Genomic DNA, 24,939 nt, shown 5'->3' on the forward strand with positions numbered 1-24,939 from the left:
CACAACCCCTAACCCCCCCCCCACACACACACAACCCCTAACCCCCCCCCCACACACACACACACAACCCCTAACCCCCCCCACACACACACACAACCCCTAACCCCCCCCCACACACACACACAACCCCTAACCCCCCCCACACACACACACACAACCCCTAACCCCCCCCCACACACACACAACCCCTAACCCCCCCCACACACACACACACAACCCCTAACCCCCCCCCACACACACACAACCCCTAACCCCCCCACACACACACACACAACCCCTAACCCCCCCCACACACACACACAACCCCTAACCCCCCCCCACACACACACACACAACCCCTAACCCCCCCCCCCACACACACACAACCCCTAACCCCCCCCACACACACACACAACCCCTAACCCCCCCACACACACACACTCACACACACACAACCCCTAACCCCCCCCCACACACACACAACCCCTAACCCCCCCCACACACACACACTCACACACACACAACCCCTAACCCCCCCACACACACACACTCACACACACACAACCCCTAACCCCCCCACACACACACACTCACACACACACAACCCCTAACCCCCCCACACACACACACTCACACACACACAACCCCTAACCCCCCCCACACACACACACTCACACACACACAACCCCTAATGCAACCACACACACAATAAAAGAGTGAAATCAATATTTTGTCTTTTAGTCGTTTATTGACCATTTAAAATAAACAGATTATATTAATTACTCCTTTAAATAATCAGTGTATTGCGTCATCAGTAACACAATACTTATGACATCACAGACAGGTGACGGCCAGCTGTTCTCTGTCACGTGACACGTCATTCAAAAATCATCCTGCTCTGATTCCCCCTGGACTGGGATCCACAAGGACCTGAGTCCCCCTGGACCTGAGTCCCCCTGGACCGGGATCCACAAGGAGTCCACCTGTACAGTCCTCCTCCCCTCTTACGGGAGGCCGGTCCGGTATAAGAACCCCACGTGCCCCAGGTCCAATCAATGAATCAATCGGGCAGCGGAAGGTCCCGGCCCCGGTTGGGCCCGGTCCGTTTAGGTCCCGGATGGGTCCGGTTCGGCCCGGTCTGTTTAGGTCCCGGATGGGTCCGGTTCGGCCCGGTCTGTTTAGGTCCCGGATGGGTCCGGATGGGTCCGGTTCGGCCCGGTCCGTTTAGGTCCCGGATGGGTCCGGTTCGGCCCGGTCTGTTTAGGTCCCGGATGGGTCCGGTTCGGCCCGGTCTGTTTAGGTCCCGGATGGGTCCGGATGGGTCCGGTTCGGCCCGGTCCGTTTAGGTCCCGGATGGGTCCGGTTCGGCCCGGTCTGTTTAGGTCCCGGATGGGTCCGGTTCGGCCCGGTCTGTTTAGGTCCCGGATGGGTCCGGATGGATCCGGTTCGGCCCGGTCCGTTTCGGTCCCAATGGGTCCGGTTGGGCGCGGTCCGTTTCGGTCCCGATGGGTCCGGTTCGGCCCGGTCCATTTCGATCCTGATGGGTCCGGTTCGGCCCGGTCCGTTTCGGTCCCGATGGGTCCGGTTCGGCGCGGTCCGTTTCGGTCCCGATGGGTCCGGTTGGGCCCGGTCCGTTTCGGTCCCGATGGGTCCGGTTGGGCCCAGTCCGTTTCGGTCCCGATGGGTCCGGTTCGGCCCGGTCCGTTTCGGTCCCGATGGGTCCGGTTGGGCCCGGTCCGTCTGTCCAGTCAAACGCCGGTCTCGCCCCCAGCAGGCGGCCGGCTGTTCGGCCGGTTCGGCTCGGTCTCTCCGCCCCGCAGCGGTCTGACTCGGTTCGGCCCGGCTCGGCTCAGCGGTTCTGCATCTCCAGACACGGGACCCACTGGTTCCTGCAGCGGCTCTCCTCGCAGAAGCTGCTGACGTCATTCAGGGCCGCGGACTGCAGCGGCTGCACTGGGGGGTTCTGCAGGGACACGTCACGGACACACGTCATTCACACGCTCATGACGTCACAACGCTTACGCCATGCAGAAGGGGGGAGGTGGACTTACGGTGACCAGGATGCAGTGCAGGTCCCTTGGCTCGTCCTCCGGGTCCTGGTCCAGCAACTGGGCCAGCCGGCCCACGCCGGAGACCCGCAGGATGTCGATGTCGTTGTCGCAGCAGAAGGCCTGGAGCAGCGTGAAGTGGATCTGCAGCGCGACGTCGTCCTGGTCCTCCTCGTCCGCGGCGAGGACGCACAGGACCACACTGTCCGGGTCTCTGCGGGACCAGGAAGGACCGGGTCAGTGCATGGGATCTCATGTTAGGAGACATGTGGCTCAAAGCTGCTGAACCAAACTTACACATTCATGAGCTTGGCGGACTCGTAGACCCCCACCGTGAGCGAGTCCTGGTTCTGAGCCGCGACCAGCAGCTCCTCCAGCGCCTGCGTCACCGTCTCCATCCTGCAGGGACCCGGAGGCGTTAGACCGAGACCGAGACCCGCAGCGCGAGCTCACGACACATTATAGAATACACAGAGTGTCGTGGACCAGGACCTGGTCTACAGAGTGCTGGTCTACTCACCTCTTCTCGGTGCTGTTGGAGCCGATGAACTCTTCCAGAGTCATGTTGTAGTCGGTCAAATAGTCCACTAGGTCCGGGATCAGAAGGAAGACCCGCAGCTCTTGAGTCCCGGAACAGAGTCCCAAACAGGTAGTCCAGATCGGCACTGAGGTCCTGCAGAGTCCGGTACAGGGATCAGAGGAGGTCCTGCGTGAGGAGCGGTGTGCTCCGGAGCTCCGACCCGCGGATCTTTATACTCTCTCCCCGCAGTGCGCGTCACCCGCCGGCCGCTCGGCCCTCATTGGTCCGCCGCTGTCAACAGATCCCCCGGACCCTGCGCTCATTGGCTGAGCGCGCCGATGACGCTGGTGATCCCACGTGGGTGGTTTGGAGAATATATAATATATATATGTATATGCATATATATCATATATGACATATATATGTATATACATATACATATATATGCATATATATCATATATATTACATATATATGTATATACATGTATATACATGTATACACATATATATATATATATATATATATATATATATATATATATATATATATATATATATATACACATGTGTTAAAAATAAAAGATGGAAGAAGATTCATATTTATGTCACATAAACAAGAAGTTTATGGGTTTATGATCCTAAAAGGATCCCGGTCTCCGGGTCCTGGGACCGGGACCGGGAGCTGCAGTCTCACACGTGCATCATAAAACATAAAACAGAACATAAACTCTATGATATTATTGGATGCTGGACTGTGTGCCGAGTGGAACCAGGTCTCAGACGCCCCCCTGTGGACCCGCAGTGACCCTGCAGCAGTGAAACCAGAAGGACATGTCGGGGCACGGGACTCGGGGACTGGTTCCCCGAAATAGACCTCCTCCAGAGGTGTGTGTGTGTCGGGGGTGTTGGAAAGGTTTCAGGGTCTGTTTAGGGGGGTTGGGGTCTGTTGAGGGGGTTTGGGGTCTGTTTAGGGGGTTTGGATCTGTTTAGGGGGTTTCAGGGTCTGTTGAGGGGGTTTGGGGTCTGTTGAGGGGGTTTGGGGTCTGTTTAGGGGGTTTGGATCTGTTTAGGGGGTTTGGATCTGTTTAGGGGGTTTGGGGTCTGTTTAGGGGGTTTCAGGGTCTGTTGAGGGGGTTTGGGGTCTGTTGAGGGGGTTTGGGGTCTGTTTAGGGGGTTTGGATCTGTTTAGGGGGTTTCAGGGTCTGTTTAGGGGGTTTCAGGGTCTGTTTAGGGGGTTTGGGGTCTGTTGAGGGGGTTTGGGGTCTGTTTAGGGGGTTTGGGGTCTGTTTAGGAAGGTTTGGGGTCTGTTTAGGGGGTTTCAGGGTCTGTTTAGGGGGTTTGGGGTCTGTTGAGGGGGTTTGGGGTCTGTTTAGGGGGTTTGGATCTGTTTAGGGGGTTTCAGGGTCTGTTTAGGGGGTTTGGGGTCTGTTTAGGGGGTTTGGATCTGTTTAGGGGGTTTCAGGGTCTGTTTAGGGGGTTTGGATCTTTTTAGGGGGGTTGGGTTTTTTTAGGAAGAGGTTCTTGCTTGTGGTGGCCTCTAGTGGATCCTTCAGGACCAAAAGGATCTCCAGACGTGTTCAATATGCATCAATCATATATTCATCTTCCACGTGAAGCTGATCAATAAATCAATAAATCAATAAATCATCCAAACTGAAGGAAACGTTCACACTTCAGTTTGAGGTGATGTTAATTAATTTAATGACTTCCTGAAGGTTTTGATTTTACACGATGATAAACTGGAGTTTTTATTGATCACATTTCAATCAGATTATTCAGATTTCATAATCGATGAAACTAAGAAGTTATTTGTTGACAAAAAAACGAGAATCCTCCTTTGGTCCTCTGCTGCCCCCTGCTGGTCCAATCCGGTAATCAAAAATATTACAACCTGGAAACACATTACTATAATATATCCTGTAATACATTAATATATTACAGGATATAATTTATTAATGTATTATAATGTAATATATTTTAAATTAGGCGGTTTTTACTGTATTAGAAATTGATTACATTTGTTATGTACGAAATTAAAGTTTAAAGGTTTTAAACATAAAGGTTGAGTTCTTAGATCATAAAACAAACAGATAAACGTTTTTAAGAAATATGTTTAAGTCTTTATTCACTTCTTTTATTAATTATGGAACAAGTTTCTTGTTAAACTGCTTCAGTGTTATAATAAAATATATAATATGGGGACTGGTGATCCCCTGGTGATATAGTTATGTTACCCAGTCCTTGTATGGGTTATAGTCCTGGTGATATAGTTATGTTACCCAGTCCTTGTATGGATTATAGTCCTGGTGATATAGTTATGTTACCCAGTCCTTGTATGGGTTATAGTCCTGGTGATATAGTTATGTTACCCAGTCCTTGTATGGGTTATAGTCCTGGTGATATAGTTATGTTACCCAGTCCTTGTATGGGTTATAGTCCTGGTGATATAGTTATGTTACCCAGTCCTTGTATGGATTATAGTCCTGGTGATATAGTTATGTTACCCAGTCCTTGTATGGGTTATAGTCCTGGTGATATAGTTATGTTACCCAGTCCTTGTATGGATTATAGTCCTGGTGATATAGTTATGTTACCCAGTCCTTGTATGGGTTATAGTCCTGGTGATATAGTTATGTTACCCAGTCCTTGTATGGATTATAGTCCTGGTGATATAGTTATGTTACCCAGTCCTTGTATGGGTTATAGTCCTGGTGATATAGTTATGTTACCCAGTCCTTGTATGGGTTATAGTCCTGGTGATATAGTTATGTTACCCAGTCCTTGTATGGATTATAGTCCTGGTGATATAGTTATGTTACCCAGTCCTTGTATGGGTTATAGTCCTGGTGATATAGTTATGTTACCCAGTCCTTGTATGGATTATAGTCCTGGTGATATAGTTATGTTACCCAGTCCTTGTATGGGTTATAGTCCTGGTGATATAGTTATGTTACCCAGTCCTTGTATGGATTATAGTCCTGGTGATATAGTTATGTTACCCAGTCCTTGTATGGATTATAGTCCTGGTGATATAGTTATGTTACCCAGTCCTTGTATGGGTTATAGTCCTGGTGATATAGTTATGTTACCCAGTCCTTGTATGGGTTATAGTCCTGGTGATATAGTTATGTTACCCAGTCCTTGTATGGGTTATAGTCCTGGTGATATAGTTATGTTACCCAGTCCTTGTATGGGTTATAGTCCTGGTGATATAGTTATGTTACCCAGTCCTTGTATGGGTTATAGTCCTGGTGATATAGTTATGTTACCCAGTCCTTGTATGGGTTATAGTCCCCTGGTGATATAGTTATGTTACCCAGTCCTTGTATGGATTATAGTCCCCTGGTGATATAGTTATGTTACCCAGTCCTTGTATGGATTATAGTCCTGGTGATATAGTCATGTCAGTGTGCATCTCTACTTGTGAGGGTAGACTACTGGACCACTTGGATCCTGGCTAGTACCCTCTTTAAATAGGGGTATCTGCTAGAGTCCTATTAGCTACTAGAGTGCTAGTCAGTACTGTCTGATCCTCTCCTTAGAAGTAGAGATTGTCAACCTTGATCTCCACTGATTAAAGGGTAGGTCAGCTATTGTTAAATTAAGCAACGCAACAGGCAACGTCTTGATCCGTCTTTGTTTGTTGCCATGAGATTGTTATCTTTGTTTGTTGCCATGAGATTGTTATCTTTGTTTGTTGACATGAGATTGTTATCTTTGTTTGTTGACATGAGATTGTTATCTTTGTTTGTTGACATGAGATTGTTATCTTTGTTTGTTGACATGAGATTATGTTATCTTTATTTGTTGACATGAGATTATGTTATCTTTATTTGTTGACATGAGATTATGTTCTTTATTTGTTGACATGAGATTGTTTTTTTTGTTGACATGAGATTATGTTCTTTATTTGTTGACATGAGATTGTTTTTTTTGTTGACATGAGATTATGTTCTTTATTTGTTGACATGAGATTATGTTATCTTTATTTGTTGACATGAGATTGTTATCATTGTTGACGAGATTATGTTCTTTATTTGTTGACATGAGATTGTTTTTTTTTGTTGACATGAGATTATGTTCTTTATTTGTTGACATGAGATTGTTTTTTTTGTTGACATGAGATTATGTTATCTTTATTTGTTGACATGAGATTGTTATCATTGTTGACGAGATTATTTTATCTTTGTTTGTTGACATGAGATTATGTTCTTTATTTGTTGACATGAGATTGTTTTTTTTTGTTGACATGAGATTATGTTCTTTATTTGTTGACATGAGATTATGTTATCTGTTTGTTGACATGAGATTGTTTTTTTTGTTGACATGAGATTATGTTATCTTTATTTGTTGACATGAGATTATGTTATCTTTATTTGTTGACATGAGATTATGTTATCTGTTTGTTGACATGAGATTATTTTGTACGTTTTTTACATTTTTGCCGACGATGTTTTTAGATTTTAGGATCGTTTTGAAAAAACTTGTTCCAATTATGATTTTATTGATTATCAGAAACACAAATCCAAGTCAGTCAACAGGAAGTTGGTCAGCAGTGATTCAACACGGCTGCTGTCTGTTTGTGTGACTCTGATGTCTCCTCCTCCTCCTCCATCATGTAGAAATGAGACTGAAACGTGCAAAAGGAGAGACAATGAAGCGGAGAGCTGGCGTGTTTCCCCAGAAGCCGGGTGTGCCTGATGTCTGATGCTGGTTGGCTTTATTACTGGATGACTTCATCATGATGACATCATCATGAGGAAGCTAATTGATCTCCATGTGAAGGAACCAGAATCTCAGAGTCTCTGTGCAGCTGGTCTGGAGTCAGTTTGCAGAAGTTAAAGCACACAGTTAGAGCAGAAAAAGCTCCCAATGAAAGACATGGAAAAGAAAATTATTAATAATAATAATAATAATAATAATAATAATAAGCAGACAGCAATTATCAGAATTATCCACAGAACCGTCACACCCGCTTCTGCACGAACTCCTTTCTATCTCCAATACCACCTTAAAAAAAGAATGATTATCCTGCTCGGGGTCCTCAAGCAGCTTTGGCATTAAATATAACAGTTTGGTCCACGTCTTTGTCCTCCGGCGCCATCGTCAGTCCATAATTAATATCCTCTGATCAGTAAACACCAGTCTGATCAGACACAACGCCTCATCTGAACACAGAACAGAGAACACCGATCAGATCAATACCGACAGCCAGACGAGCTCTCATCCCATCTGATCAACGACCAGCTGGGATGGTTGTTGTTGTTGTGTGGTGACCTCTGACCTGCGGAGGCTGCGAGCTTCATACAGCGTGTCGTCCTCGTCGCTCTCCACGGCCTCCATCTCCACCGAGTCCTCGTAGTTGGACAGCAGGCCGTACTTCTTCTTGTGGGCCGGCCGCTTCAGCCTGTGAGACACAACGCAGGTCAAACTGGAGCACATAGACGTCCACATTCAGGGGGGACAGGAAGTAGGACTGGAAGCGAAGCAGGACAGGAAGTAGGACTGGAAGTAAGACAGGAAGCGAAGCAGGACAGGAAGTAGAACTGGAAGTATGACAGGAAGCGAAGCAGGACAGGAAGTAGAACTGGAAGTATGACTGGAAGCGAAGCAGGACAGGAAGTAGAACTGGAAGTATGACAGGAAGCGAAGCAGGACAGGAAGTAGAACTGGAAGTATGACTGGAAGCGAAGCAGGACAGGAAGTAGGACTGGAAGCGAAGCAGGACAGGAAGTAGGACTGGAAGCGAAGCAGGACAGGAAGTAGGACTGTAAGTAAGACAGGAAGCGAAGCAGGACAGGAAGTAGGACTGGAAGTAAGACTGGAAGCGAAGCAGGACAGGAAGTAGGACTGGAAGTAAGACAGGAAGCGAAGCAGGACAGGAAGTAGGACTGGAAGAGAAGCAGGACAGGAAGTAGGACTGGAAGTAAGACAGGAAGCGAAGCAGGACAGGAAGTAGAACTGGAAGTATGACTGGAAGCGAAGCAGGACAGGAAGTAGGACTGGAAGTATGACAGGAAGCGAAGCAGGACAGGAAGTAGAACTGGAAGTATGACTGGAAGCGAAGCAGGACAGGAAGTAGGACTGGAAGCGAAGCAGGACAGGAAGTAGGACTGGAAGCGAAGCAGGACAGGAAGTAGGACTGTAAGTAAGACAGGAAGCGAAGCAGGACAGGAAGTAGGACTGGAAGTAAGACTGGAAGCGAAGCAGGACAGGAAGTAGGACTGGAAGTAAGACAGGAAGCGAAGCAGGACAGGAAGTAGGACTGGAAGAGAAGCAGGACAGGAAGTAGGACTGGAAGTAAGACAGGAAGCGAAGCAGGACAGGAAGTAGGACTGGAAGAGAAGCAGGACAGGAAGTAGGACTGGAAGTAAGACAGGAAGCGAAGCAGGACAGGAAGTAGAACTGGAAGTATGACTGGAAGCGAAGCAGGACAGGAAGTAGGACTGGAAGTATGACAGGAAGCGAAGCAGGACAGGAAGTAGAACTGGAAGTATGACAGGAAGCGAAGCAGGACAGGAAGTAGAACTGGAAGTACGTAAGGAAGCGAAGCAGGACAGGAAGTAGGACTGGAAGTACGTAAGGAAGCGAAGCAGGACAGGAAGTAGGACTGGAAGTAAGACAGGAAGCGAAGCAGGACAGGAAGTACGTAAGGAAGCGAAGCAGGACAGGAAAAGTACGTAAGGAAGCGAAGCAGGACAGGAAGTAGGACTGGAAGTAAGACAGGAAGCGAAGCAGGACAGGAAGTACGACAGGAAGCGAAGCAGGACAGGAAGTAGGACTGGAAGTAAGACAGGAAGCGAAGCAGGACAGGAAGCGAAGCAGGACAGGAAGTAGGACTGGAAGTACGACAGGAAGCGAAGCAGGACAGGAAGTAGGACTGGAAGTAAGACAGGAAGCGAAGCAGGACAGGAAGTAGGACTGGAAGCGAAGCAGGACAGGAAGTAGGACTGGAAGTAAGACAGGAAGCGAAGCAGGACAGGAAGTAGGACTGGAAGTAAGACAGGAAGCGAAGCAGGACAGGAAGTAAGACAGGAAGCGAAGCAGGACAGGAAGTAGGACTGGAAGTAAGACAGGAAGCGAAGCAGGACAGGAAGTAGAACTGGAAGTATGACAGGAAGCGAAGCAGGACAGGAAGTAGGACTGGAAGTAAGACAGGAAGCGAAGCAGGACAGGAAGTAGAACTGGAAGTATGACAGGAAGCGAAGCAGGACAGGAAGTAGAACTGGAAGTACGTATGGAAGCAAAGCAGGACAGGAAGTAGGACTGGAAGTACGTAAGGAAGCGAAGCAGGACAGGAAGTAGGAATGGAAGTAAGACAGGAAGCGAAGCAGGACAGGAAGTACGACAGGAAGTACGTAAGGAAGCGAAGCAGGACAGGAAGTAGAACTGGAAGTACGTAAGGAAGCGAAGCAGGACAGGAAGTAGGACTGGAAGTAAGACAGGAAGCGAAGCAGGACAGGAAGTACGACAGGAAGCAAAGCAGGACAGGAAGTAGGACTGGAAGTAAGACAGGAAGCGAAGCAGGACAGGAAGTACGACAGGAAGTACGACAGGAAGCGAAGCAGGACAGGAAGTACGACAGGAAGCAGGGTTGTTAGGATGGCGATGAGGAGGTTAACTGGTCCTTGATAACATTTCTTAATTCTTGGTGAATTGATGTGATAACTGCTGTAAGAAGAGAAAACGTCACTTTGCTGGTGTTTGGTCAGATGTGACATCTGGGATGGAGAAATGTTGTTATTGACATGAAGGTTCAAAGTAAAACTGTTTCATGGGTCTGTTCAGACGGTGGCAGCGGATGTTTAGTGTGGGATGAGATGCAGACAATACATTAATCATGACTGGAGTCATGAATGTAGTTTACTGTGTTACACACATTAATGTAGTTTACTGTGTTACACACACATTAATGTAGTTTACTGTGTTACACACATTAATGTAGTTCACTGTGTTACACACATTAATGTAGTTTACTGTGTTACACACACATTAATGTAGTTTACTGTGTTACACACACATTAATGTAGTTCACTGTGTTACACACATTAATGTAGTTTACTGTGTTACACACATTAATGTAGTTTACTGTGTTACACACATTAATGTAGTTCACTGTGTTACACACATTAATGTAGTTTACTGTGTTACACACATTAATGTAGTTCACTGTGTTACACACATTAATGTAGTTCACTGTGTTACACACATTAATGTAGTTTACTGTGTTACACACATTAATGTAGTTCACTGTGTTACACACATTAATGTAGTTTACTGTGTTACACACACATTAATGTAGTTTACTGTGTTACACACATTAATGTAGTTTACTGTGTTACACACATTAATGTAGTTTACTGTGTTACACACATTAATGTAGTTTACTGTGTTACACACATTAATGTAGTTCACTGTGTTACACACATTAATGTAGTTTACTGTGTTACACACACATTAATGTAGTTTACTGTGTTACACACACATTAATGTAGTTTACTGTGTTACACACATTAATGTAGTTTACTGTGTTACACACATTAATGTAGTTTACTGTGTTACACACATTAATGTAGTTTACTGTGTTACACACATTAATGTAGTTTACTGTGTTACACACACATTAATGTAGTTTACTGTGTTACACACACATTAATGTAGTTTACTGTGTTACACACATTAATGTAGTTTACTGTGTTACACACATTAATGTAGTTTACTGTGTTACACACATTAATGTAGTTTACTGTGTTACACACACATTAATGTAGTTTACTGTGTTACACACACATTAATGTAGTTTACTGTGTTACACACATTAATGTAGTTTACTGTGTTACACACATTAATGTAGTTTACTGTGTTACACACATTAATGTAGTTTACTGTGTTACACACATTAATGTAGTTTACTGTGTTACACACACATTAATGTAGTTTACTGTGTTACACACACATTAATGTAGTTTACTGTGTTACACACATTAATGTAGTTTACTGTGTTACACACACATTAATGTAGTTTACTGTGTTACACACATTAATGTAGTTTACTGTGTTACACACACATTAATGTAGTTTACTGTGTTACACACATTAATGTAGTTTACTGTGTTACACACACATTAATGTAGTTTACTGTGTTACACACACATTAATGTAGTTCACTGTGTTACACACATTAATGTAGTTTACTGTGTTACACACACATTAATGTAGTTTACTGTGTTACACACATTAATGTAGTTTACTGTGTTACACACATTAATGTAGTTTACTGTGTTACACACACATTAATGTAGTTTACTGTGTTACACACATTAATGTAGTTTACTGTGTTACACACATTAATGTAGTTTACTGTGTTACACACACATTAATGTAGTTTACTGTGTTACACACACATTAATGTAGTTTACTGTGTTACACACATTAATGTAGTTTACTGTGTTAGACACACATTAATGTAGTTTACTGTGTTACACACATTAATGTAGTTTACTGTGTTACACACACATTAATGTAGTTTACTGTGTTACACACACATTAATGTAGTTTACTGTGTTACACACATTAATGTAGTTTACTGTGTTACACACATTAATGTAGTTTACTGTGTTACACACACATTAATGTAGTTTACTGTGTTACACACACATTAATGTAGTTTACTGTGTTACACACATTAATGTAGTTTACTGTGTTACACACATTAATGTAGTTTACTGTGTTACACACATTAATGTAGTTTACTGTGTTACACACACATTAATGTAGTTTACTGTGTTACACACACATTAATGTAGTTTACTGTGTTACACACACATTAATGTAGTTTACTGTGTTACACACATTAATGTAGTTTACTGTGTTACACACATTAATGTAGTTTACTGTGTTACACACATTAATGTAGTTTACTGTGTTACACACATTAATGTAGTTTACTGTGTTACACACATTAATGTAGTTTACTGTGTTACACACACATTAATGTAGTTTACTGTGTTACACACATTAATGTAGTTTACTGTGTTACACACACATTAATGTAGTTTACTGTGTTACACACATTAATGTAGTTTACTGTGTTACACACACATTAATGTAGTTTACTGTGTTACACACATTAATGTAGTTTACTGTGTTACACACATTAATGTAGTTTACTGTGTTACACACACATTAATGTAGTTTACTGTGTTACACACATTAATGTAGTTTACTGTGTTACACACACATTAATGTAGTTTACTGTGTTACACACATTAATGTAGTTTACTGTGTTACACACACATTAATGTAGTTTACTGTGTTACACACACATTAATGTAGTTTACTGTGTTACACACATTAATGTAGTTTACTGTGTTACACACATTAATGTAGTTTACTGTGTTACACACATTAATGTAGTTTACTGTGTTACACACATTAATGTAGTTTACTGTGTTACACACATTAATGTAGTTTACTGTAGTTTACTGTGACATCAGTTACACACACATATATAAGATATATAATATAATATATGTATATACAATGTATGGATGAGATGACGTCATTATTCAGTCTGTTTCTACTAAACTATAAAGACTTAACGCTTCTCTTTTGCAGTTGTACACACTGAACGTGACGTCACGCCAGACTCATAAATCTCGTGATTTAAATTCTCTTCACTTCCGGTCGGACCTGCGTCTCAGAGTACTGTGGGTTGTAATCCGGACCGGACCAATGGCGTCCACTAAAGCCGCTTCGTGGTTCTCACCGCACGGCCCGGACCAGGAAGTACAGGACCCCGATGACGGTGATGCCGATGAGGACGTACAGGGCCCGCTGGACCATGGAGCTGTCCACGCGCAGGAGCCCGTCGAACACCCGCGTGCGCGTGGCGTTCAGCGCCCCGGAGCTGGAGTTCTTCAACGCGGGTCCGGTCCCGGAGCCCCCCACCACCGCGGTGCCGGGTCCGGTCCCGGAGCCCCCCACCACCGCCGACGCGAACAGCCAGCAGACCGGAACCAGAACCGGGGGGAGAAGTCCGATGAAAGTCATGTTCCTCACGAAGGAGAAAGAAACAATGTCGGGAGAGTCCGCTCCTCGGGTCCACGTCACTCTGTTGACAAGAAACCAGGAAGTTCACCGTGTCACTACGGATGACGTCACACGCGCGGCCACGTGGGCGCGCTTCTCCCTGGGCTTGACTCTCAGGTAACCAATCACGCGGATGGAGCCAGATGCCTGCGATTTTTAAATGTCTTTAAAAATGTAATAATGTCTCATAGTTTAAATATTACTATTTATTATTTACATATTTTAAATAAAATATTATATACAACAATCTTTTTTTCTGAACATATTGTAAGTATTTAATCCATCCATCCATCCATCCATTTCCAATACCGCTTATCCGCTTATCCTCATTAGGGGGCGCTGGAGCCTATCCCAGCTGACATCGGGCGAAGGCAGGGGACACCCTGGACAGGCCGCCAGTCCATCGAGGGCACATGTAGGGACATACAACCATTCACTCTCACATTCACACCTATGGGACATTTAGAGATCAATTAACCTGCAGCATGTCTTTGGACTGTGGGAGGAAGCCGGAGAGCCCGGAGAGAACCCACGCTGCCACGGGGAGAACATGCAAACTCCACACAGAAGGACCGCTCCGACCGGGAATCGAACCCGCGGCCCTCTTGCTGTGAGGCGACAGTGCTAGCCACTACACCACCGTGCAGCCCTGTAAGTATTTAATAATATATATTATTAATATTTACAATATGTTCAGATTACATTGAACCAGGAACAGCTTCTTTCCTCGGGGGGGGGCGGGGGGCTACAGAGCCCTGTATGGACCAGGAACAGCTTCTTTCCTCTGGGGGGGGGGGGGCTACAGAGCCCTGTATGGACCAGGAACAGCTTCTTTCCTCGGGGGGGGGGGGGGCTACAGAGCCCTGTATGGACCAGGAACAGCTTCTTTCCTCTATATTGTACATACATGTTCTCTTCAATTTGTTTTTATATTTATCCTGTCATTTGTAATTTAAATATATGTACGTCAAGAGCGTAAGTGTATCCGGAGTCAAATTCCATGTATGTGCACACACACATCTGATTCTAATATATATATATATATATATATATATATAATGAAGTAAAATTATTTGATTGTCAAACATTATTGTCTCATTTGAAAGCTGAAGCTTCTTAAGCACATTAATAAAACTACAAAATCATCTCACAGCTCTTCTGTCGGGTGCACGTGACTCTCATGAGCAAGGCACGTGCGTCGGTGTCGGAGTTGCGGGTTTGATTCCTGCAGGCTCAAAGCCTCCAGATGTCACGCTCATGTACATTTAGGTTATTTCTGTATTTAGGTTGCCGATGAGGCTCCAGTGACCGACAGGCCGGCCGGCCAATCACAGCGCGGCTGGACTCCACCTGCCGCCCTGTGATTGGCCGGCGTGGTGACACAGGGGGCGGGGCTGTGAGATTACAGCATCTCTCTCTCTCGCGGATCCAGCGGACATCTGGAGCTGCACGGGAATCAAACCTCCGAGAACCAGAACCCCGACGTCCCGCAGCGAGCCGGCCCGGGTTCCAGCGTCTGTCTCCGGGCTGCGGTGTTGTCGTTGCCCCGGTGTCTCCGGTGTCTGCACCGGCAGGCTGCGGCTCTCCGGAGGGACGTGTCTGCCGGTAGAAACACGGAAATAGGAGCGAATCCCGAGGGAGAAGGATGAGGGGGAGGAGGGGGGCGAGAGACTGAAGGGATCCGACATCTGAGAGGGTTTGAGGCCCCGATGGGAGCTGCGACACATCTGGACCCGGTCTGTCTGCGTCCTGGTTCTGGCCTCAGTCTGGACTGAAGGGTCTCGTTGGTCCCTGAAGGGTTCTGTTTGAATGTCTTTCTAGTCTTTCAGATCTGGTCTGGGATCCTCCTCCTCTTGCTGGTCTGGATTAAAACCCATTAGGATCATGAACCACCCCTCCGCTCCTCTAATCTGGGTTTTACTGAGCTGGATTTAAATCTGAGATCTGACCTGGTTCACTCAGATCGGGTCACACCTGACCCGGTCTGAACCGGATCCCCTGGTCGTGGTTGTGATCTCGGACTCGGTCCTGGTCCTCTTAGTCCTGCTGTTGTGGAGTCCTGCTGTTGCCATGCCGACGTCCCGGCCTGGTTCGGCGCCGGTGGAGTTCTGGGTGGACGGGTCGAGGCGGGACGGGGCGGTGGAGGAATTCTACACCCTGAGCTCCGAGCTGGGCAGGTCTGGACCACATCATTTATTTGGGAGGACATGGACTCACATGGACCCCTCATTGGACCTGGAGAGGTCCATGTGATCCTCCTCAGGTCCTGGATTATCTGTGATGAACAAAACATGATAGGGGGACAGAAGTATCCCTGTAGTGGACCGGACCACCAGGGGACGACTCCTCTGGTTGTATAAAAGTCTACGCTTCATGTGTTAAAGCTGCATTCTCTCTACTGACCACCAGGGGGCGACTCCTCTGGTTGTATAGAAGTCTATGCTTCATGTGTTAAAGCTGCATTCTCTCTCCTGACCACCAGGGGGCGACTCCTCTGGTTGTATAGAAGTCTATGCTTCATGTGTTAAAGCTGCATTCTCTCTCCTGACCACCAGGGGGCGACTCCTCTGGTTGTATAGAAGTCTATGCTTCATGTGTTAAAGCTGCATTCTCTCTCCTGACCACCAGGGGGCGACTCCTCTGGTTGTATAGAAGTCTATGCTTCATGTGTTAAAGCTGCATTCTCTCTCCTGACCACCAGGGGGCGACTCCTCTGGTTGTATAGAAGTCTATGCTTCATGTGTTAAAGCTGCATTCTCTCCCCTGACCACCAGGGGGCGACTCCTCTGGTTGTATAGAAGTCTATGCTTCATGTGTTAAAGCTGCATTCTCTTCCCTGACCACCAGGGGGCGACTCCTCTGGTTGTATAGACGTCTATGCTTCATGTGTTAAAGCTGCATTCTCTTCCCTGACCACCAGGGGGCGACTCCTCTGGTTGTATAGAAGTCTATGCTTCATGTGTTAAAGCTGCATTCTCTCCCCTGACCACCAGGGGGCGACTCCTCTGGTTGTATAGAAGTCTATGCTTCATGTGTTAAAGCTGCATTCTCTCCCCTGACCACCAGGGGGCGACTCCTCTGGTTGTATAGAAGTCTATGCTTCATGTGTTAAAGCTGCATTCTCTTCCCTGACCACCAGGGGGCGACTCCTCTGGTTGTATAGAAGTCTATGCTTCATGTGTTAAAGCTGCATTCTCTCCCCTGACCACCAGGGGGCGACTCCTCTGGTTGTATAGAAGTCTATGCTTCATGTGTTAAAGCTGCATTCTCTCTCCTGACCACCAGGGGGCGACTCCTCTGGTAGTATAGAAGTCTATGCTTCATGTGTTAAAGCTGCATTCTCTCCCCTGACCACCAGGGGGCGACTCCTCTGGTTGTATAGAAGTCTATGCTTCATGTGTTAAAGCTGCATTCTCTTCCCTGACCACCAGGGGGCGACTCCTCTGGTTGTATAGAAGTCTATGCTTCATGTGTTAAAGCTGCATTCTCTCTCCTGACCACCAGGGGGCGACTCCTCTGGTTGTATAGAAGTCTATGCTTCATGTGTTAAAGCTGCATTCTCTCTCCTGACCACCAGGGGGCGACTCCTCTGGTTGTATAGAAGTCTATGCTTCATGTGTTAAAGCTGCATTCTCTCTCCTGACCACCATGATACGATCAATAAAGTTATGATACCATCAATAAAGTTAGTTATGATACGATCAATAAAGTTATGATACGATCAATAACGTTAGACAACCCAGAGAGACAGTACCTTTCATTGAGTTGCGTTGCTAACGTGGCTAACAATGTTGCAGTGCAGCTTGTGATGCTAAGCTTACGTAGCGTAGAAGACCCAAATAGAAACTGGGAACCAAGCTGCTACCTGACTTAATATTATTGTTATTATTATTGTTACTAATATATTCTGGTTATTATTATTATTGTTGTTACTATTATATTCTGGTTATTACTATTATTATTATTCATACTATCATTGTTATTATTGTTGTTATTATTATTTCTATTATTACTATATATCAATATGAATCAGCCTTAATTAACTTCAAACTAACGATTTAAACGCTGCTGTCATCACATTATTAGGAACACCTGATATTAATGTTGATGATATTCGCTATTATTAAGATATTAATGTTACTTTTATTTAACTTTAAGTTTCTGTCACAAACTGAACATTAATATTACTGTAAATAGATGTTACAGGTGTGACATCATCATAAATATGACTTCATGTTCACTGTAACTTCTTTTTGACCAAATTAACTGCATCTCTGAAAGTGACACAACAGTTGTTGTTGTTGTCTCAGTAAACAAGAACAAAGACAACAACACCTACACTTCCATGGAATCAGTAAAATTATGTCAGCAGTGATTTCAGAAGTGGGTAACAGCTCTGTTACCAGGTGTCCTGTTGCCATGGAAACCGGCCAGGACTGTGAATGTATGTGTGTGAGTGTGTGTGTGTGTGTGTGTGTACGTACAGACACACACACACACACAAACAGATGACATTATTTCAGTCAAAGAAGAAAGAGTTGTATTAACTTTTGTATTTTACTAGTGAGCATGATGATTCATAACTAAGAACATAGAACATCTATTCTAACATAGAACTAACACACGGTTACATCTCTTCTAACATAGAACTAACACACTGTTACATCTCTTCTAACATAGAACTAACATACTGTTACATCTCTTCTAACATAGAACTAACACACTGTTACATCTCTTCTAACATAGAACTAACACACTGTTACATCTCTTCTAACATAGAACTAACACACTGTTACATCTCTTCTAACAGAACTAACACTGTTACATCTCTTCTAACATAGAACTAACACACTGTTACATCTCTTCTAACATAGAACTAACACACTGTTACATCTCTTCTAACATAGAACTAACACACTGTTACATCTCTTCTAACAGAACTAACACACTGTTACATCTCTTCTAACAGAACTAACACACTGTTACATCTCTTCTAACATAGAACTAACACTGTTACATCTCTTCTAACATAGAACTAACACACTGTTACATATCTTCTAACATAGAACTAATACTGTTACATCTCTTCTAACAGAACCAACACTGTTACATCTCTTCTAACATAGAACTAACACACTGTTACATCTCTTCTAATGTAGAACTAACACACTGTTACATCTCTTCTAACAGAACTAACACACTGTTACATCTCTTCTAACAGAACTAACACTGTTACATCTCTTCTAACATAGAACTAACACACTGTTACATCTCTTCTAACATAGAACTAACACACTGTTACATCTCTTCTAATGTAGAACTAACACACTGTTACATCTCTTCTAACAGAACTAACACACTGTTACATCTCTTCTAACAGAACTAACACTGTTACATCTCTTCTAACAGAACTAACACACTGTTACATCTCTTCTAACATAGAACTAACACACTGTTACATCTCTTCTAACATAGAACTAACACACTGTTACATATCTTCTAATGTAGAACTAACACTGTTACATCTCTTCTAACACAGAACAAACACACTGTTACATCTCTTCTAACATAACTAACACTGTTACATCTCTTCTAACAGAACTAACACACTGTTACATCTCTTCTAACATAGAACTAACACACTGTTACATCTCTTCTAACATAGAACTAACACTGTTACATCTCTTCTAACACAGAACTAACACTGTTACATCTCTTCTAACACAGAACTAACACACTGTTACATCTCTTCTAACATAGAACTAACACACTGTTACATCTCTTCTAACATAGAACTAACACACTGTTACATCTCTTCTAACATAGAACTAACACACTGTTACATATCTTCTAATGTAGAACTAACACTGTTACATCTCTTCTAACACAGAACAAACACACTGTTACATCTCTTCTAACATAACTAACACTGTTACATCTCTTCTAACAGAACTAACACACTGTTACATCTCTTCTAACATAGAACTAACACACTGTTACATCTCTTCTAACATAGAACTAACACTGTTACATCTCTTCTAACATAACTAACACTGTTACATCTCTTCTAACAGAACTAACACACTGTTACATCTCTTCTAACATAGAACTAACACACTGTTACATCTCTTCTAACATAGAACTAACACACTGTTACATCTCTTCTAACAGAACTAACACACTGTTACATCTCTTCTAACATAGAACTAATACAGTTACATCTCTTCTAATGTAGAACTAACACTGTTACATCTCTTCTAACACAGAACTAACACACTGTTACATCTCTTCTAATGTAGAACTAACACACTGTTACATCTCTTCTAACAGAACTAACACACTGTTACATCTCTTCTAACATAGAACTAACACACTGTTACATCTCTTCTAACATAGAACTAACACACTGTTACATCTCTTCTAACATAGAACTAATACTGTTACATCTCTTCTAACATAGAACTAACACTGTTACATCTCTTCTAACATAGAACTAACACTGTTACATATCTTCTAACAGAACTAATACTGTTACATCTCTTCTAACATAGAACTAACACTGTTACATCTCTTCTAACATAGAACTAACACACTGTTACATCTCTTCTAACATAGAACTAACACACTGTTACATCTCTTCTAACAGAACTAATACTGTTACATCTCTTCTAACATAGAACTAACACTGTTACATCTCTTCTAACATATAATTAATACTGTTACATCTCTTCTAACAGAACTAACACACTGTTACATCTCTTCTAACAGAACTAACACACTGTTACATCTCTTCTAACATAGAACTAACACACTGTTACATCTCTTCTAACAAAACTAACACACTGTTACATCTCTTCTAACAGAACTAACACACTGTTACATCTCTTCTAACAGAACTAACACTGTTACATCTCTTCTAACAGAACTAACACTGTTACATCTCTTCTAACAGAACTAACACTGTTACATCTCTTCTAACAGAACTAACACTGTTACATCTCTTCTAACATATAACTAATACTGTTACATCTCTTCTAACATAGAACTAACACACTGTTACATCTCTTCTAACATAGAACTAACACTGTTACATCTCTTCTAATGTAGAACTAACACACTGTTACATCTCTTCTAATGTAGAACTAACACACTGTTACATCTCTTCTAACATAACTAACACTGTTACATCTCTTCTAATGTAGAACTAACACACTGTTACATCTCTTCTAACATAGAACTAACACACTGTTACATCTCTTCTAATGTAGAACTAACACTGTTACATCTCTTCTAACATAGAACTAATACTGTTACATCTCTTCTAACATAGAACTAACACTGTTACATCTCTTCTAATGTAGAACTAACACACTGTTACATCTCTTCTAATGTAGAACTAACACACTGTTACATCTCTTCTAACAGAACTAACACTGTTACATCTCTTCTAATGTAGAACTAACACACTGTTACATCTCTTCTAACATAGAACTAACACTGTTACATCTCTTCTAATGTAGAACTAACACACTGTTACATCTCTTCTAACATAGAACTAACACTGTTACATCTCTTCTAATGTAGAACTAACACACTGTTACATCTCTTCTAACATAGAACTAACACACTGTTACATCTCTTCTAACAGAACTAACACACTGTTACATCTCTTCTAACAGAACTAACACACTGTTACATCTCTTCTAACATAGAACTAACACTGTTACATCTCTTCTAACATAGAACTAACACTGTTACATCTCTTCTAACATAGAACTAACACTGTTACATCTCTTCTAACATATAACTAACACTGTTACATCTCTTCTATCATAGAACTAATACTGTTACATCTCTTCTAACACAGAACTAACGCACTGTTACATCTCTTCTAACATAGAACTAACACACTGTTACATCTCTTCTAACATAGAACTAATACTGTTACATCTCTTCTAACATAGAACTAACACACTGTTACATCTCTTCTAACATAGAACTAACACACTGTTACATCTCTTCTAACAGAACTAACACACTGTTACATCTCTTCTAACATAGAACTAACACACTGTTACATCTCTTCTAACATAGAACTAATACTGTTACATCTCTTCTAACATAGAACTAACACACTGTTACATCTCTTCTAACATAGAACTAACACACTGTTACATCTCTTTTAACAGAACTAACACACTGTTACATCTCTTCTAACAGAACTAACACTGTTACATCTCTTCTAACAGAACTAACACTGTTACATCTCTTCTAACATAGAACTAACACTGTTACATCTCTTCTAACAGAACTAACACTGTTACATCTCTTCTAAAAGAACTAACACACTGTTACATCTCTTCTAACATAGAACTAACACTGTTACATCTCTTCTAACATAGAACTAACACACTGTTACATCTCTTCTAACATAGAACTAACACTGTTACATCTCTTCTAACAGAACTAACACACTGTTACATCTCTTCTTACACAGAACTAACACTGTTACATCTCTTCTAACATAGAACTAACACTGTTACATCTCTTCTAACAGAACTAACACTGTTACATCTCTTCTAACACAGAACTAACACACTGTTACATCTCTTCTAACAGAACTAACACACTGTTACATCTCTTCTAACATAGAACTAACACACTGTTACATCTCTTCTAACAGAACTAACACACTGTTACATCTCTTCTAACACAGAACTAACACTGTTACATCTCTTCTAACAGAACTAACACACTGTTACATCTTTTCTAACATAGAACTAACACACTGTTACATCTCTTCTAACATAGAACTAACACTGTTACATCTCTTCTAACGTAGAACTAACACTGTTACGTTGGGGCATCCAGGTTCAACGTGGTGCTTTGTTCTTTGTCTTTACTTTCAGAGGAGCGACGTCCATCGTGTTTTGCTGTGAGGAGAAGCAGACTCAGAAACCTTACGCTCTCAAAGTCCTCAAGAAAACGGTCAGTGTTGGGCCAGGATGCAGTCAAGATGACGTTCCCTCCAGCCAACATCAATGGCATGAGGCTAACTCTAAGATAACAGGACCTAAAAGCAAATACTAAGCTAGCTTGACCTTGACCTTCACTGGATTTATGGCGTGATGTCACACTTTTAGTTTTATAAACATTAACCAACATTTAAATGGATAGGACTAGCATGTGTGGCTAACAAAACCCATTACCTACATATTCATAATATATCCATATTTACTTTAATTTTAAAACAATAACATCCCATCCATCCATCCATCCATTATCACCCGCTTATCCGGGGTCGGGTAGTGGTGGCAGCAGGTTCAGCAGTCCGACCCAGGCCTCCCTCTCACCCGCAACACTTTCCAGCTCATTCTGGGGGATCCCGAGGCGTTCCAAGGCCAGCCGGGAGATATAATCCCTCCAGCGTGTCCTCGGTCTTCCCCGGGGCCTCCTACCAGTTGGACGTGCCCGGAAAACCTCTAATGGGAGGCGTCCAGGAGGCATCCTGACTAGATGCCCGAACCACCTCAGCTGACTCCTTTGGACACGAAGGAGCAGCGACTCGACTCCAAGCTCCCCCCTGATGTCCGAGCTCCTTACCCTATCTCTAAGGCTTAGCCCGGCCACCCTACGGAGGAAGCTCATTTTGGCCGCTTGTATCCGAGATCTCGTTCTTTCGGTCACGACCCAGAGTTCGTGACCTTAGGTGAGGGTTGGAACGTAGACCGACCAGTAAATGGAGAGCTTTGCCTCCCGGCTCAGCTCCCTCTTCACTAAGACGGACCGGTACAGCGCCTGTTTTACTGCTGCAGCCGCACCGATCCGCCTGTCGATCTCCCGCTCCACCTTACCCTCACTCGTGAACAAGACCCCGAGATACTTGAACTCCTTTGCTTGGGGTAGGCAGTTTGCCCCCACCTGGAGGGAGCAATCCGCCGGTTTCCGGCAGAGCACCATGGCCTCAGATTTGGAGGTGCTAACTCTCATCCCTGCCGATTCGCACTCGGCTGCAAAACGCCCCAGTGAATGCTGGAGGTCACGGTCCGAGGAGGCAAACAGGACCACATCATCCGCAAACAGCAGAGAGGCGATCCCGAGACTCCCAAACCGGATCCTCTCCGCCCCCTGGCTGCGCCTAGATATCCTGTCCATGAAGGTCACGAACAGGACCGGTGATAAAGGGCAGCCCTGGCGGAGGCCAACACCCACCGGGAACGTGTCTGACTTACTACCGAGGAGACGAACACAGCTCCTACTGCAGGCGTACAGAGACCGGATGGCCCGTGCCAACGGGTCCGGCACCCCATACTCCCGCAGCACCCCCCACAAAAACTCCCGAGGGACCCGGTCGAAAGCCTTCTCCAGGTCTACAAAGCACATGTAAACTGGTTGGGCAAACTCCCAGGACCCCTCCAGTAATCTTGCGAGGGTAAAGAGCTGGTCCACTGTTCCACGACCGGGACGGAATCCGCACTGTTCGTCTTGAATCCGAGGTTCGACAAGCGGTCAGAGCCTCCTCTCCTGCACCCTGGCATAAGCTTTTCCCGGGAGGCTGAGCAGTGTGATACCACGATAGTTCGAGCACACTCTCCGGTCCCCCTTCTTGAAGATGGGAACCACCACCCCGGTCTGCCAGTCCATGGGCACTGTTCCCGACCCCCATACAACACTGAAAAGGCGTGTCAACCAAGACAGCCCAACAATGTCCAGCGCTTTCAGCATCTCAGGGCGGATCTCATCCACCCCTGGCGCCTTGCCACCAAGGAGCTTTTTGACTACCTTAGCGACCTCTGCCAGGGATATAGGTGAATCCACCCCAAAGTCTTCCGGCGCTGCCCCCTCTCCGGGGGACATGTTGGCCGGGTTTAGGAGTTCCTCAAAGTGCTCTTTCCACCGCCCGACAATGTCCCCAGTCCGGGTCAGCAGTTCCCCCCCCCCCCTACTGAGAACAGCCTGGGGTAGACCCTGCTTTCCCTTCCTGAGCCGTCGGATGGTTTGCCAGAACTTCCTTGAGGCCAACCGAAAGTTCTTCTCCATGGCCTCCCCGAACTCCTCCCATGCCCGAGTTTTAGCCTCCTCGACCATCGCCGCTGCAGCCCTTCTGGCCCGCCGGTACCCGTCAGCTGCTTCAGGAGACCCCTGGGCCAGCCAGGCCCGAAAGGCCTCCTTCTTCAGTTTGACGGCTACCCTCACCCCCGGTGTCCACCACCGGGTTCTCGGGTTGCCGCCACGACAGGCACCGATGACTTTCCGGCCACATCACCGAGCAGCCGCGTCCACAATAGAGGCTTTGAAC

At 44.4% G+C, this 24,939-nt stretch overlaps 3 protein-coding genes across 3 annotated transcripts in view; 1 reads left to right on the forward strand and 2 right to left on the reverse strand.

The window, feature by feature from the left end:
• Positions 1-718: 718 nt before the first annotated feature.
• On the reverse strand, positions 719-2,932 carry LOC117730054 (growth arrest and DNA damage-inducible protein GADD45 beta-like). The gene is made up of 4 exons (XM_034531535.1): positions 2,548-2,932; positions 2,325-2,426; positions 2,031-2,241; positions 719-1,942 (listed from the first exon to the last, which is right to left on the reverse strand). The coding sequence occupies exons 1-4, from the start codon at positions 2,589-2,591 to the stop codon at positions 1,829-1,831; spliced, it is 471 nt and encodes a 156-aa protein (XP_034387426.1). The 5' UTR covers positions 2,592-2,932; the 3' UTR covers positions 719-1,828.
• Positions 2,933-7,033: 4,101 nt separating this feature from the next.
• fam174c (family with sequence similarity 174 member C) lies at positions 7,034-13,698 on the reverse strand. The gene is made up of 3 exons (XM_034531638.1): positions 13,318-13,698; positions 7,834-7,956; positions 7,034-7,717 (listed from the first exon to the last, which is right to left on the reverse strand). Exons 1-3 carry the CDS (start codon positions 13,599-13,601, stop codon positions 7,714-7,716), a joined length of 411 nt encoding a protein of 136 aa, XP_034387529.1. The 5' UTR covers positions 13,602-13,698; the 3' UTR covers positions 7,034-7,713.
• Positions 13,699-14,257: 559 nt separating this feature from the next.
• si:ch73-60h1.1 (calcium/calmodulin-dependent protein kinase type IV) overlaps positions 14,258-24,939 on the forward strand; it is a 39,078-nt gene continuing 28,396 nt past the window's right edge. Inside the window, exons 1-3 of the mRNA XM_034531162.1 lie at positions 14,258-14,291; positions 14,927-15,817; positions 22,550-22,628. Coding sequence (XP_034387053.1) covers positions 15,711-15,817; positions 22,550-22,628 — 186 coding nt within the window. The 5' untranslated portion in view covers positions 14,258-14,291; positions 14,927-15,710. The remainder of the gene's footprint in view (positions 14,292-14,926; positions 15,818-22,549; positions 22,629-24,939) is intronic.

Source organism: Cyclopterus lumpus, chromosome 4 (genome assembly GCF_009769545.1).
Source record: "Cyclopterus lumpus isolate fCycLum1 chromosome 4, fCycLum1.pri, whole genome shotgun sequence".
NCBI classification, from domain to species: Eukaryota; Metazoa; Chordata; class Actinopteri; order Perciformes; family Cyclopteridae; genus Cyclopterus; species Cyclopterus lumpus.

Bases quoted from the DNA above. Each gene is read 5' to 3' on its own strand.
- fam174c (XM_034531638.1), bottom strand. From the start codon at position 13,601: ATGACTTTCATCGGACTTCTCCCCCCGGTTCTGGTTCCGGTCTGCTGG. The intron at 7,957-13,317 runs GTGAGAACCACG...TGTGTCTCACAG, and splicing joins TTCCTGGTCCGGGCCGTGCG to GCTGAAGCGGCCGGCCCACA.
- LOC117730054 (XM_034531535.1), bottom strand. From the start codon at position 2,591: ATGACTCTGGAAGAGTTCATCGGCTCCAACAGCACCGAGAAGAG. The intron at 2,427-2,547 runs GTGAGTAGACCA...GGGTCCCTGCAG, and splicing joins TCCAACAGCACCGAGAAGAG to GATGGAGACGGTGACGCAGG. The intron at 1,943-2,030 runs GTAAGTCCACCT...GTGTCCCTGCAG, and splicing joins TGCACTGCATCCTGGTCACC to AACCCCCCAGTGCAGCCGCT.